General features: G+C 39.2%; 1 protein-coding gene across 3 annotated transcripts in view; it reads right to left on the reverse strand.

The window, feature by feature from the left end:
* Window positions 1-15,532: 15,532 nt before the first annotated feature.
* Window positions 15,533-15,731, reverse strand: part of OXCT1 (3-oxoacid CoA-transferase 1) — a gene marked incomplete at its 5' end in the record, with an annotated part of 133,339 nt that continues 133,140 nt past the window's right edge. For all 3 annotated transcript variants that reach the window (XM_084233777.1, XM_084233778.1, XM_084233776.1), the window contains one exon: window positions 15,533-15,710. In XM_084233777.1, the coding sequence (XP_084089903.1) occupies window positions 15,669-15,710 (42 nt within the window). In that variant the 3' untranslated portion in view covers window positions 15,533-15,668. The remainder of the gene's footprint in view (window positions 15,711-15,731) is intronic.

Below are 15,731 nucleotides of genomic sequence, written 5' to 3' on the forward strand. Positions count from 1 at the left end.
GAACACAGCTGGCTCAGTTTGGTCAGCAATATTCTCATTCCTCTTTTCCCAAGTCACCACAGAATTTCAACTGACCCCTTCAGAGCAGATTATAGCTATATAATATGCTTCCACAATAAAACATCTATAATCAAATGACTACAATAACTACTGAGTGGTATGGCCTTACCCTGGACCAGAAATGTTCTATTTCATATCCTTTCAAAAACTCTCTTCTCTCACCAAAAGTTTAAAGCTCATGTTTTCCTCAAACCAAGCATAAGTGAGGACAGATTTTTGTCCACGAACGACTTCTTACCTGGACTATTTTATTGTTTGTGGCAGAATTCCTTTTGATTCTGTACAGATAATAATAATTCATAAATTAGTTCATATCCCTCTTGTTTTGGATTGAATTTTTTTTGATTGCAAGAATGTTAGCGTCTCTCTAAATATGTTACGTAGTTTATTGAATGACCTGAGTTATAGTTGAGAAGGAGCTGAACGGAAGTATGAAGTCTGGAACACCAGATTACCAACTGCCATTAAATCAAACTGTATTTCTCCTGTCCCTCTTCCTCCCTCAACTTCTGCCAATTATGAACATACGAGTGAGTAAATAAATAGACAGGCAATTTAATTCCTGTTCTTTAAAATATCTCTATCAAGAAATGCTGATTAATGCCTAATTAAATTTGTCACTACCCTTTTCTATTTTCCCTTTTAGACTTAGGGCATTCTTCATTACTGAAACATGGCAGCTCTTTAAATTCTTACTAAATGATGCATTTTAATCTTTTTTTTTTTAAATAATAAATTTTATTTTTATATTCCCCCATACAATTGCAAATGCCCCATTCTGACCCCAATCCCTCCCCTCCCGGCCCCCACCCCCCAAAAAAGTGTCTCTGGTTCATAGTTTTTTGTTGATTTTGATTTTCACTTTCTTACAGTTATTCATTTTCCTGGTCCCTTATTTAAATTTTCTAGATTCCTGCTATGAGTGAGACCATCCGGTATTTTTCTTTTTCTTTTTGGCTTATTTCGCTGAGCATCATCCCTTCCAGCGCCATCCATGTTGCTGCAAATTGCATGTGTTTATCTTTTTTGAATGCTGAGTAATATTCCATGGTGTATATGTACCACATCTTCTTGATCCAGTCATCTATTTTTGGGCATTTGGGTTGTTTCCAAAGCTTAGCTATTGTAAACAGTGCTGCTATAAACATAGGGGTGCAGGTGTTCTTTGGAATTGATGTTTCTGTGTCCTTTGGGTAAATACCTAGGAGTGGAATTGCTGGATCATATGGAAGCTCTATGTTTAGTAGGTCCAGAAATCTCCACACAGCTCTCCACAGTGGTTGGACCAGTTTGCACTCCCACCAACAGTGCAGAAGAGTTCCTTTTTCTCCACAACCTCGCCAACATTTGCTGTTGCTAGTTTTTTTAATATGTGCCATTCTCACTGGTGTGAGATGGTATCTCATGGTAGTTTTGATTTGCATTTCCCTGATTACAAGTGATGTTGAACATTTTTTCATATGCCTGTTGGCCATTTGTATTTCCTCTTCAGAGAAGTTTCTTTTTAGCTCTTCTGCCCATTTTTTGACTGGGTTATTTTCTTTGTTGTTGCTGAGTCTCATCAGCTCTTTGCAGATTTTTGTGATCAGTCCTTTATCATTAGTGTTGGGTGCAAAAATGTTCTCCCAGTTGGTGGGGTTTCTCTTTGTTTTTGTTATTGTCTCTTTTGCTGTGCAGCTCTTTAATTTGATGTAGTCCCAGCTGTTTATCTTTGCCTTCACTATCACTGCTTTGGGTGATGTGTCTGTAAAGATGTCTTTGATGTGCAAATCCCGTAGTGTTTCGCCTATATTTCCTTCTATGTATTTTATGGTTTCAGGTCTTATGTCTAGTTCTTTAATCCATTTTGAGTTGATTTTTGTGTATGGTGTGAGGTAGTGGTCAAGCTTCATTCTTTTGCATGTAGCAACCCAGTTTTCCCAGCACCATTTATTGAACAAACTTTCTTTGCTCCAATGCATAGTCTTTGCTCCTTTGTCAAAGATTAGTTGACCATAAATCTGTGGGTTTATTTCTGGATTTTCTATTCGATTCCATTGGTCTGTATGTCTGTTCTTGTTCCAATACCATGCAGTTTTGATGATTATGGCTTTGTAGTAGAGTTTGAAGTCTGGGAGTGTGATGCCTCCATTTCCTTCTTTTTTTTTTTCAGTAGAGCTTTGGCTATTCAGAGTTTTTGGTGATTCCATATGAATTTCATCAATAATTGTTCTATTTCTTTGAAGAATGACATTGAAATTTTGATTGGAATAGCATTGAATCTGTATATTGCTTTTGGTAGGATGGCCATTTTAATAATGTTTATTCTTCCAATCCATGAGCAGGGGATGTCTTTCCATTTCTTTGTGTCTTCTTCTATTTCTTTTAACAGTGTTTTATAGTTTTCTTTGTATAGGTCCTTTACCTCTTTTGTTAGATTTATTCCCAAATATTTGATTTTTTTTGTTTCAATAAAAAAGGGATGGATTTTTTTGATTTCTTCTTCTTCGGATTTATTGTTTGTGTATAGGAAGGCTACTGACTTTTGCGTGTTGATTTTGTATCCTGCCACTTTACTGAATTGATTGATGAGTTGAATTAGTTTTTCTGTGGAGTTTTTGGGGTTCTCTACGTATATTATCATATCATCTGCAAATAGTGATAGTTTGACTTCTTCTTTTCCTATTTGGATTCCTTGGATGTCTTTCTCTTGTCTTATTGCTCTGGCTAGGACTTCCAGTATTATATTGAAAAGCAGTGGTGAGAGTGGACATCCTTGTCTTGTTCCAGATCTTAATGGAATTGCTTTCAGCTTTTCACCATTGAGGATGATACTGGCTGTTGGCTTGTCATATGGCCTTTATGATGTTGAGGTATGTTCCTTGTATCCCAAGAATTTCAAGGGCTTTCATCATGAATGGGTGTTGCACTTTGTCGAAAGCTTTCTCAGCATCTATTGATATTATCATATGGTTTTTATATTTCTTTTTGTTGATGTGTTGGATAACGTTGATTGATTTTCGGATGTTAAACGATCCCTGTGTCCCTGGAATGAATCCTACTTGGTCGTGGTGAATTATCTTATGGATACATTGTTGGATTCTGATAGCTAAAATTTTATTGAGGATTTTTGCATCTGTGTTCATTAGGGAGATTGGCCTGTAGTTTTCCTTTTTTGTGTTGTCCTTATTCGGTTTTGGTATTAGTGTAATGTTGGCTTCATAGAACGTGTTTGGTATTGTCCCTTCTTTCTCAATTTTTTGGAAGAGTTTGTGAACGATAGGCACTAATTCGTCTCTGAATGTTTGGGAGAATTCATTTGTAAATCCATCAGGTCCTGGGCTTTTGTTTTTGGGAAGGTTTTTGATTATCATTTCAATTTCGCTGCTTGTAATTGGTCTGTTTAGGTGTTCTATTTCTTCTTTATCTAGCTTTGGGTGATTGTAGAGTTGTAGGAATTTGTCCATCTCCTCTAGATTGTGGAACTTGTTTCCATATAACTGTTCATAGTAGTTACAGATTATTCTTTTGATTTCTGCTGTGTCCGTTGTGATTTCTCCTCTTTCATTTATGATCCTGTTTATTTGTGCTTTCTCCCTTTTTTCCTTTGTGAGCCTGGCTAGGGGTTTGTCTATTTTATTGATTTTTTCAAAGAACCAGCTCTTGGTTTCATTGATCTTTTGGATTCAATTTCAATTTCATTTATTTATTATTCAGTTTCAATTTCATTTATTTCTGCTTTGGTTTTTATTATTTCTTTTCTTCTACTGGTTTTGGGGTTTTTTTGTTGTTCTTTTTCTAGATCTCTGAGCTTCGAGATTAGGTTGTTTCTTTGAGTTCTTTCTTATTTTTTGATGTGCGCTTCTATTGCTATATATTTTCCTCTTATTACTGCTTTTGCTGCATCCCATACATTTAGGATATTGGTGTCCTCCTTGTCATTCAATTCAAAGAATTTTTTAATTTCTTCTTTGATCTCCTCATTAGTCCAGTGGTCTTCCAGTAGTGTGGTTTTTAATCTCCATGAGGTAGGATAGTTCCTTGCCTTCTTTTTATGGTTTATTTCTAGTTTGATGCCTTCATGGTCAGAAAAGATGGTTGGTATGATTTCAATCTTGGTGTATCTGTTGATGTTTGTCTTGTGCCCCAGTATGTGATAGATCCTGGAGAATGATCCATGTGCGCTTGAGAAAAATGTACACTCCGGTTTTTTTTTGGGTTTAGTGTTCTATAGATGTTTGTTAAGCCCAAATGCTCTAGGTCCTTATTTAGAGCTTTAGTTTCTTTACTTATTTTTTGTCTTGTTGATCTATCCATTGTTGATAGTGGTGTGTTGAAGTCTCCCACTACGTATGTGTTTTCTCTGATGTTCTGTTTTCAGAGATGACAACAGTTGTCTGATATATTTTGGTGCTCCTTCGTTTGGTGAGTATATGTTAATGAGTGTTATTTCTTCTTGAAGTATTGTCCCCTTGATCATAGTGTAGTGACCATTGGGGTCGCTTTTTATTTTTTTGAGTTTGAAGTCTGTTTTATCTGATATAAATATAGCTGTTCCTGCTTTCTTTTTTGGTCCATTTGTTTGTAGGATTGTTTTCCATCCTTTAACTTTGAGCCTATTTTTATCTTTTGTACTAAATGTGTTTCCTGGAGACAGCAAAAGGTTGGGTTTTGTTTCTTAATCCAGGCTGCAACTCTATGTCTTTTTATTGAAGAGTTTAGTCCATTTACATTTAGAGTTAGTATTGATATGTTAGCATCTGTATTTGCCATTGTGTTTGTCTTTCCTTTGATTTTATTTATTCTTTTAATAACTTTTTTTTTTTTTTGGTCTTCTTTCGTTGTTATTCGTCTCTCTGAGGTTCTGGCTTTAGGATTCCTTGTAGTATTTTTTGGAGTGGGGGGTTAGTCATAATGAAATTTCAGAGTTTCTCTTTGTCTGGGAAGGTCCTTATTCTTTCTTCATAGAGGAAGGAGAGCTTTGCGGGATAGAGTATTCTTGGTTGGCATCTGTTTTCTTGGAGTCTGTTGACTATGTCCCTCCACTCTCTCCTTGCCCGTAGTGTTTCTTCAGAGAAGTCTGATGTCAGCCTGATTGGTTTTCCTTTGAATGTTATCTGTTTCTTCCCTCTTGCCAGCTTCATTATTTTTTCCTTGTCCTGGATTCTTGGGAGCTTTACTATTATGTGTCTTGCTGTGTCTTTCCTTTCGTCGTGGAAGTTTGGTGTTCTTCTTGCTTCTTGTATATCAATTTTCAGGTCCTTCTTCGCATTTGGGAAGTTCTCTTCAATTATCTCCTGGAATATTTTCTCTGTTCCTACATCTCTCTCCTCTCCTTCTGGAATTCCTATAACTCTTATATTTCCTTTCCTCATGGAGTCAGATAGTTCCCGAAGTCTTTCTTCGTTCTTTTTCCTTCGTACTTCTCTTTCCTTTTCTGTTTTGGTTCTTTTTATTTCTGTGTCTTCAAGAGTACTTATTCGTTCTTCCATTTCATCTATTCTGCTTTCATTGCTTTTCCCAGAGTTCTTTAGTTCCTCCATTAATTCTTTGATCTCCTGCATTTCTTTTACTTCCCTCTTTAGGGACTCAATTTCATTCTTCTGACCATTGTTTTCCCTCTTTAGGGACTCAATTTCCTTCTTCTGATCATTGTTTTCCTTTATGACTTCTGTCACTTTTTTAATCATGGCAATTTTAAATTCTCTTTCTGGAAGGCTCAGAAGTTCTTCCAAGTTACTGTCGTTGCAATCTGGGGGGTGGTTTTCTTTTTGTGGTGTGCTTCTTTCCTGAGGAGTTGTTAGGTTGTGTGTGGTTCTTCTACTCCCTGCTGTCTGTTTTCTAATTTGTCGTATGCATTGGGACACTGTGTTGCTCGGACTGGCCGGCATCTTGGGTGAGCTTCTCCGCTCCCCTCTGGCTCTTCCAGGAACCATCTCTGGCTTCTGGGGGAGCTTTCTGCTGGTTTTAGGCAGTCTTTACTGAAGAAATGTCCCTGTTCTAAACTGGCGAAGCGGGACGCAGTCCCTTTGCATCCAGTCTTAGGCACACTCTTCTGCGTGCCTGGTCTGCCCCAGACGTGTGTTCCTGCTCCCTCTGTGGGCTCAGACTGCTGGTCGGAAGGGGCCTGGCGTGGGCTAACTTCCTAGCTGGCCACTGGGTCCTCCAGAAGCCTTCTGCCCTTTTCAAGAAGTCTTTTCTTAAGAAATTTCCCTGTTCTATGGGGTGTTAGTGACTTTTTTTCTGGTCGCTAGGTGGCGCCAGAGATCTCTCCTACTGTCCTTGGGGGGCTGTTTTTCAACCCCCTCACCCCCTTGGGACAGGGAACAGAGCGAGAACGGTAGGGTAAACCTCAACGGCTTTGGGGTGCTGTGTCTGCCTTGTGCTCCACTGTCGTGGAGAACCCACGCCCCGAATTTCGTGCCCTGGGTCTCAGTTCCAAAGTCCTCAGGTCCAGGACACGGGCTATAGCCCAGTTCAGTGGCGTGGGAATGGCGCCTTTTGTACCCCACTCCCGTGCCTGGGCGCCTGGTTCCTGCTTACTCAGTGAGGGACTTTCACCTCAGTGAGGGCCTCCGCGCGTCTCCCCGCAAGCCTAGGTCGCAGGCGCGGGGACCTGGGCAGCCGCGATCCCGATCCGCGTTTGCTTTTCAAGCGCGCCAAGAGCGCCGCTTTTCCACGCAAGCTTACCGGCAGCCCGGGCTGTGTGCAGGTCTCCCGGTGTCTTTTTTCATGATGCATTTTATTCTTTCCCAGTTTTATCCTTTAAGAAGAACGTCTCCCTGTGCTGTATCCAAGCTGATCATATTTGTCTTAGTCAATTCAGGCTGCTAGAACAAACATTATAGACAGAGTGGTTTAGGCAATGAACATTTTTATTTCTTTCAGTTCTGGGTGCTGGGAAGTCCAAGATCAAAGTATTGGCATATGTGGTGCCTGGCGAGCATCCTCTTCCTGGCTTGCAGAGAGAGCTGCCTTATTACTCTGTCCTCATGTCGATGAAGGGGAGAGGCTCTTCCCTGGAAAGGACACTTACCTCACCGTGGAGGCCCCACTCTCATGTCCTCATCTAAACTTAATTGTCTCTAAAGGTCTCCACGTAGAAGTGCCTTCATAAGGAGGTTAGGGTTTCAATATATGAATTTTGAGGGGGACACAAACATTTATTCTATAAATACACTCATCCTGTATGGCATTGTTCTCTCTGCCACAACCTCATACAGTGTGTACTACTAATTTAATGAAAATGGTTCCTTAAATGCTTTGACCTTCTATAAGTCCCTTTATATATCTGGGGAGCTGTGATATATTAAAACTTTTAATGATAATATTGGAAAAAAAATTGTAGCTTGTATAGAACCATAGCTAATATAGCTTGTATAGCAACCATAGAAATTTTGTATATAGAAATGATGGGAGTGAGGGCAGAAGGAAAGGAGGACAGAGACACATAAGGAAAGCAAGTCATGATGGGAAGTCACACAGTATGCACACAGACTGCTCTGATGAACTCTTTTTAAAGCACTATCTATGCACACACTAGTAGAACTGCCAACTCTTTCCTGTCCATAAAGCTAGTCCTTAAGGGCCTTTTCCTCTGCAATCAGTTCTGTGTACACTTGAAAGTAATGTGTTTCTTTAAAATATTCTGAAGTCAGTCATAATACTAGTTCTAAAAGGCCTTAGGGTGCCCTTTCAGTTCATTGATTCTAAGATGAACAATTTCCCACATTTTAACTTCTCTGAAACTGGGATGCATTTCACAAATTATGGTGTCCTTTTGCCTTAGCTTCTTCAGCTCCTGGCAGCCCTATAGTATTCTGAGAAGCTGAGACATGTACCTGTTCCTCTCCCCTTCCACCCTTCTCCTGACTTGATCCCTACCCCCAATCTTTCTGCTAGGCAACTTGAAACTTTTGTCAGTAAGAAGCCTGTGGATTACAAATGCATCCAATTGAAGACAGGTAAATTTCCTTGGGCTGTCACTGCTCATGAGATCCAGCAATTGAATGAAGCATCCATTAATGATACTTTCTGTTTGTTTCAAATACAGAAAAGGAACTTGAGGCAAATTTGAGACTGAGGGAAAGACTAAGATATCTTAATATGCACACAATGAAATTTCTAAGTGATTAAAAAGCCAGCAAAGTCACAGTGTATTTTAAAATTGATGGTATTGCTAGACATTTATGCCAATAGAGAGTCTAGAAATAAACTCATGCATAAATGATCAACTCATCATTGATGATGGTGCCAAGAATACACAAGGGGGAAAGGACAGTCTGTTTAACAAATGGTGTTGGGAAAACTGGATATCCATATCCAGAAGAATGAAATTGAATCCTTACACAATACACAAAATTCAACTTGAAACAAAAACCTGAATTTTTAAAATCGCTAGAAGAAAACATGGGGGAAATGCTTCTGGACATGACACCAAAAAGACAGGCAACAAAAGCAAAAATAAACAAGTGGGGCAACATACACATATGGAACTCCTATCACTCAATTGTAAAAATTTAAATAACTCAATTAAAAGTGGGCAAAGAATTTCAATAAATATTCCTTGAAAGAAGACATACAAAGGCCAACAGGTATATGAAATGATGCTCATCATCACTAGTCAAAGAAACGCATTTCAAAACCACAATGAAGTATCATCTCACACCTATTAGGACAGGTATTAATTTTTTAAAAAAAGAAAGAAAACAAGTGTTGAAAAGGATACGAATAAACAGGAACCCTGGTACACTACGCAGATGTAAAAATGTAAAATGGTGCACAATATGAAAGTTCCTAAAAACATTTAAAGTAGAATTACCATATGACCCAGCAGTCCCAATTTTGGGCATATATTACAAAGGAATTGAATTCAGGATCTCAAAAAGATCACGCTCAAGTTCACTGCAGCACTATTCACAATAGCCAAGGCAGAGAAACAATGTCCACTGACAGGTAAATGGATAAAGAAAATATGTTCTACAAATGCAAAGAATGCTGCTCAGTCTTTCAAAGGAAATCCTGCCATGTGAGACAGACTGGATGAACCCAGAAGATGTTATTGCAAGTAGTAGGACTGCATGATTCCAGTTATACAGGTATCTAAAATAAACTCAGAAACAAAGTAGAATGGTGAGTGCCAAGAACTGTGAGAAGGAAAAGAGTATAAAGTTTCAGTTACACAAGATGAGTAAGTTCTCGGTATCTGCTGAATTATACTTAACTGACAGTTATCAAAATCATATTTGTTAAGAGGATATTAATAAATACCAGACTTGTTAAGAATATGTTAAATGTTCCACAATAATTTAAAAATTGACAATGCCTTACAGTCAAAAAAATAGGATATTGGGCCTCCCCAGTGGCGCAGCAGTTGAGCGCTGGGTTGCGAAGCTGCCCGCAGCCTCTGCAGCGCCGGTTCGATCCCCTGCCACTGGCGAGGGTCCCACATGGCGCGCAGACCTCTCCTGCCACCCGTTGCTCCCCTCAGCAGTGTATTTCGTCAGTCTGCCTGTTCTGTTCCCCACTCTGGCTCTGGTGAATTCTCTCACCCTCCCACATTTCTGACTGTACCCACTGCTTAAATATATAAATAAATAAATCTTTAAAAAAAAAATAGGATATTAACTAATAAATGTTCTCAGAAGATATGTGTTGGCCATCCTAATAGCTCCCTACCTTTTACCCACACCCAGCAACTCTACAAGCTCTAGTGCTATAACCAGCATGGATGCTGTCTTGCCCTGTGAAGGAAATGGTACTAGATCTCATGGAGGGAAGGTCTCTCTATGTCACCAATAATGTTTATTCTCTGGCTGTCAAAATCACCTTCATCTCTAGGGTTAAACCAAATGAGTCTGAGGTCCCATCTCTCACTTTGAACATGGGTAAAAGCTAACACCAAGAAAACGAATTTCAAAAAGATATTCAATCACAAAGGTAAAGAAATGCCCATCAGCCCCTCTGGCTGGCATCAGTGGAGCATTCAGACCTATGGTTGCCTGCATAGGATCTTGCACATGAGCAGACCCATAAATTGCTAGTCTTCCACAGGGATATAATACCTAGGGATTGCCACTATCTATTTCATTTTAAGAACTACCCATTTTTTTTAAAGATTTATTTTTTTATGTATACAAGAACTGGGGTACAGACTAGAGGTGTGTGTGTGGTGGGGTGGGGAGGGTGAGAGGATTCACCAGAGACAGAGTGAGGAACAGAACAGGCAGACTGACTGAAATACACTGCTGAGGGGAGCAGCAGGCAAGTCAGGAGAGGTCTGCTGCGCCATGTGGGTAGCTCCCTGGCCAGGGATCGAACTCATGCTACAGTGGCTGCAGATAGCTTCATAGTGCAGTGCTTAACCCCTTGCACCACCAGGGAGGCCCAGAACTATCCATTTCTTTATAAACTGGTTGCTCACAATTTTATGGACTAGGAGAACAAAACTTGCAGACCTGGCTCATTAGGTTTAATTGTTTTGGACTCTATTTTATAGCTTACTAGAGAGAAACAAATCCAGTTCTATTCAGGAGATTTAATTCACGTCTCATTAACTACCTTGGCAAAATCCAAAATTAGCCCTGAAAGCCTAATTGGATTAAAAAATTAATGGGCATTACTTCTCTAAGACTAATGACATTAATGTTAATGGAGGTACTGACATCTCCCTGTCAGATTATTGTGAAAATGAAGTAAGCTAGCTAGCATATTCTAGGTGATATGTAAACTGCAAGATGCTAAACAAATGTAGGTGATTATCACAAGTCTCTGTTCCTTGGTTATAGCCTCCAGATTCCACTTCTTGTTTCTTTCCCTACCCCTTCCTTAGAAGTATTACCTAATTACTTGGTTGAGGGAAATCCTTATATTTGGCCTATCATTACCTTATGTTTTTAACTAGCAAACTGGTTCAATAAACATCTTTGGAAATATACCATGGGTGGCTATTCATGAAGCTGTTATACTAATATACAAGGTGTTAAAACATGCGCACGCACACGTGCGCGCACACACACACACACACACAAACACACTGCTACATTCCTAAGTGAGGCCACTCTGCACACATTTTGAAACATCTGACTGAAAACTAGTTAGATAGCACTTAAGCTCTCACACATACAGGAACAAAAGGAGATACAGGAACATACAGGAGATAAAGGAGTATTTATGGAAAAGAGTTGGAGAGGTCTGTTGGTACTTCAACCCCAGTCACACGAAGTGGGAGATCCTACCTCCTATGCCCAAGAGATAGGACCTGCACATGAAATACCAGGGTTTATACATGAACTATTGTATGGGTGTCTGATTACCTCTTGCAAATTTTAAAGGGTCAGAGTTAGAATACCAAAGAATGAGCAAAGGATGTAAAATGACTGTGTTGGGTATCTGGGGTCCCACAATTTGTCAGTGGAAATAGGAGTCTTTCCTATGGACCCAAGGTGGGTCCTGCTACCAGAGTCTGGATAGTTGCCTGAGGTCCTTCCCAAGTAGCCCATCCAGAGCAGCATCCCATTAAGGGTAATAATGACCTTGATCATCAAACATATTTAACCTCCACAGTGAAATATCATTTGTGTTTGTGCCTTTGAGGAAGGAAAGGAAATGCCTTCTCTATTCTTCAGCATGTAGATTGGTGCAGGCATCACCCTCGTGGGATTTGCAGTGTAGTGTGTTAAAGGCGCTTTTTGGACACATCTAACACTGTGCAAGAGGGAGCTATGCAAGTGCAAGTCACACAGCTGTGCATTCAGATTACATCACTTTTTAAAAAAATTTATGCTTAAACCCACTTCGGTGTTCCATATGTCCTACATGGGAAGATAGTGTAGACGGTGAAAAATAAAAGGTTTTAGAAGTGGGCATGGTGTGAAAACATACATTTGCAGAGGCTTCAATCTACAACCTGAGAAACAAATGATATATCCCAATATTACATCAATAAACATAATCAGGGGGAGAAGAGCTATTGCCACATATAGGTTAAGCAGAAAAAGAAAAATGACAGGGACAACTGACAATCTGTCCCAAGGTAACATTTTGACACATTTTTAAAAGATCTGTCACTATAAACCAGATTTATTACTTCTATCTTATGAAAACCAGGATGGAAACCACTATATTTCCCCAATTTAAAGATGGAGAATCTGAAAATAATCTTCAAAAAATTCAAGATCACACTCTATAGAAAGGGAGGTTGGTGCAAAAAATAAATCTTTAGAATTTATTTGTCCTTTATTATTCTTTACATTTATTCTCATTGAAAAAAATAGCCATTGAATAAGTCTCCTCATATTTCCAATAGAATAACTTCCAAAGTTGCGCTGAATAGATAAACCGTTAAGTGAAAAAAACCTTGGCCCATTGATAATTATAAATGTTCTCGTGTGTGTGTTCTCTGAGCCAGCAGTTTTGTTCGTATTCTGCATAAATTTTGTAGAAGCCCAGGTCCCTCCCAGGACTCAAGAATGTCAAAGGCTGTTTGAGTTCACACTGATTGCAAATGAAGCCAAAAGGGAGACTTATGGCTCACGTACAAGCATGGCAGGAGGGAAGCTGGTCTTGGGCACATCCAGAACCAGGAACTCAAATGCCACCAGGATGCTCCCTCCCCTACAGCTCAATGTGTTTGTGTTCCAGCTTCTTTCCCTCCAACTGGAGCTCAGCTGGTAGGGTGTATGTGCGAGTAGGGGGGAGACGTGGTGTGGGTGCCAGCCACGTTCTTAGGGCTTGGTGACTAAGAAGGAATAAGAAATTTGGCTTCTCTCATTTCCAGTTTTTAAACAGGGGACAAATAGCCTGACTGCTACTTTCTGGGTCATTTGTTCACCTGTGTCTAGTCAGTGTGACAGAGAAGAGCTATTAAAAGGACATATTCTTGGCACACAGTCAGCCTCTTGGCTAGGGGGTGTCTCTTACGATAGTGGTAACAGAGATTCTGGGCAGACTATAATGAGAGCTGCTTCAGAATACAAGCAAACGCTACACATCACTGGGACACTAACGCAGGAATGTCTAAAAGATATATTAGACAAAAACAAAAAAACACTAACCCATGAAGTCCAGGATAATCAATTTTTATAGGCAAATGATTGGCTCTGAGAGGAAGAGAGTACAAAATTCATTTAGGTAAATATTTCATTTGTTCTTTCATGAAGGACAGTATCTTTTCCTGGGTAAGATATAAAGGAAAGGAACAACTTGATCAAAAAAGCATTATATGCTGACTATTTACTCTTGGCCATTCCACCAAACTCTGTTGTATTATTCCCATGTTTGGTCATACATGCCATTCCCAAATTAGAAAAAGGACAACCACACCAATTTATATCAACTTGGAATATTTATTGTATTTCTTAATGTCACCATAATAGCAAGGCACTCTTTAATCAACAATATAAAGTCATCTACTTAGGTTTGCCACTCAAGATTAGGAACACTGTTAGAATATAATTTCTTAAAGTAACACATTGGAATGATAAGCAAATAAATTTGCAAATAAAGCTACCATCAATAACACACATTTTTCCAAATCACTCTAACAGATATATATTACTCCACTGACCTCACAACTTCTAAGAGAGTCCTTTTTTATCAGTACCAGGAGAGGATGCTTTTGGCCATGCAGCATAACAGAAAAAGTGTTATATGCAGTGTACAATTCACAAAAATTCTCACTCTTCCATTTAATTCTGTACATAATGCAACAATGTAATTGTACCTGAAGAGGAGTTTCAATGACAACTGTCACCTAGAAACATACATAAATTCCTGTACTGACGGTCCCTGATTTATGGACAGCTCAATTTAGGATTTTTGAACTTTACAGTGGTGTGAAAATGACACATACTCAGTAAGCAAACATACTTTAAGTTTGTAATTTTGTTCTTTCCCCGGGCTAACGCCGCGGAGTACGAGCCCCTCTCACGAAACTGGCCAATGGCTGTGAGCTGCGGATACACAACCATACTGGTGTTCATTTTCAGCACAACATTCAGTAAATTGCAGGAGATATTTGCCACTTGATTGTAAAATAGGCTTTGTGTTAGATTATTTGCCCAACTGTCAGCTAACATAAGTGTTCTGAGCATGTTCAGGGTAGCCGAGACTAAGCGACAATATTTGGCAGCTTAGGAGGATTCAATGAATTTCAACCTATGCTATTTTCAAGGTACCATGGGTTTATTGGGATGGAATACCAGTCAATAACTCCGTAAGTTAAGGAAGACCTGCACTTAGGGCCAGAGGAATGCTCTATTACATCACACTACAGCTACCTCTGTCCGGAGGGACAGCACCTGCCGTGGCTTCAGAGTGCTTAGGATTCTCTCCCATCAAACCCAGGATGCTTTTGAGGCAATCCCCCAGGCAACTGTTTGGGAATGGAGGTGCCACTGAAGAGAAGTTTCTTACAAAACCCAATTCATCATGCTTATTTTCTAACAATAGTAATTTCTAACTACTCTTCAAATCCTGGATTTGCTTATGGCTATTTCCCCCACTTGGATAAAAGTGAATTAAAAATAAAACATTAAAGGAGGTAGCCTGGCCAGAAGACAGAAACACTGTTCTACAGGAAGAGGGGTTTGATATTTAGGAACTTTTTTTGAGCAAAAATAAGTGAGCCTGAAAGGAATTTTTAAAAACAAAACAAAATTCTGCTGTCATTGGGACTACAGATTCATGACAAATTACCCCGCGGCAATTCTTGGCCTGAAAGGAGTTATTGTACAAGCAGCTCACTGGGCCTCAATGACTTAGAGAAAGACACTTAAGGATCCTTCTAGATACATTCACATACTGCACTGTTTTAAAATGAGTAAACTGATAGATGAGTCATATTTATTGTTTTTTTCATACAATAAACCTTATTCTTTGGCAAAGCACAGATGACTGGTTGGTTGGTTGGTTGGTTGGTTTATAAAGGCAACTTTTTGGTGGGATGTCAGCACCAAGAGACCTACTAACATCCTTTGGTCCCTCCCACGAACCAGTTATTTCTCTTCATTCAGAGGTACTCCTGTTCACCTTCTTGGGCATCTATTTAGTTACAAAAATCGTGGGAGGAGGAGATATGCTTTAGAGAAACAAGGTATAATCACAAAATCAAGACTCTAAAAGAAAAGTCAGAGGCATTAAGACAACATTTCTACTAGTCAAAATTCAAATATCTGTTATCTTTCAGAACTAGGAAGTGTTGCCTCGCACATACTCTGGGTGGAGCTATTTTTCTCGCTCATTCTTTTTTTCACATGTCATGAATTAGTTATGAACAAAAACACATCAATAAAACGTTTTCTAAGGGCCCATCTTGATACAAGATTATTTAGTATACATAGTACAGAAGGCAAAAATTAATACAACGTGAGCACCAATTGCAAAGACAGCCATCTTAGCTCTTTTAGAACAAATAAAATGATGATGTCTATTTTTTCTGTTTTTCATTAAAATGTCACAGCACCCTTGGGGGAAAAAAAAATATATGGCTACATGAAGCATAAGATGTGAGAAGAAAACTAGTTGAAATCTGCTTATTAAATATACAATTATGATTACTGATGCCCTTTCAATGAAATCCTATGTGCTTAAAAGGAAAAACAGCCTGGGGCAAATGTCTAGTCCACATTTCAACTTGCGATCTGCTGCATTGGTATGAGTTTTGGTGAAACCTGGGAAAAGAGAGAAAAAAA

This window comes from Talpa europaea (assembly GCF_964194135.1).
Source record: "Talpa europaea genome assembly, chromosome: 5".
Classification (NCBI taxonomy): domain Eukaryota; kingdom Metazoa; phylum Chordata; class Mammalia; order Eulipotyphla; family Talpidae; genus Talpa; species Talpa europaea.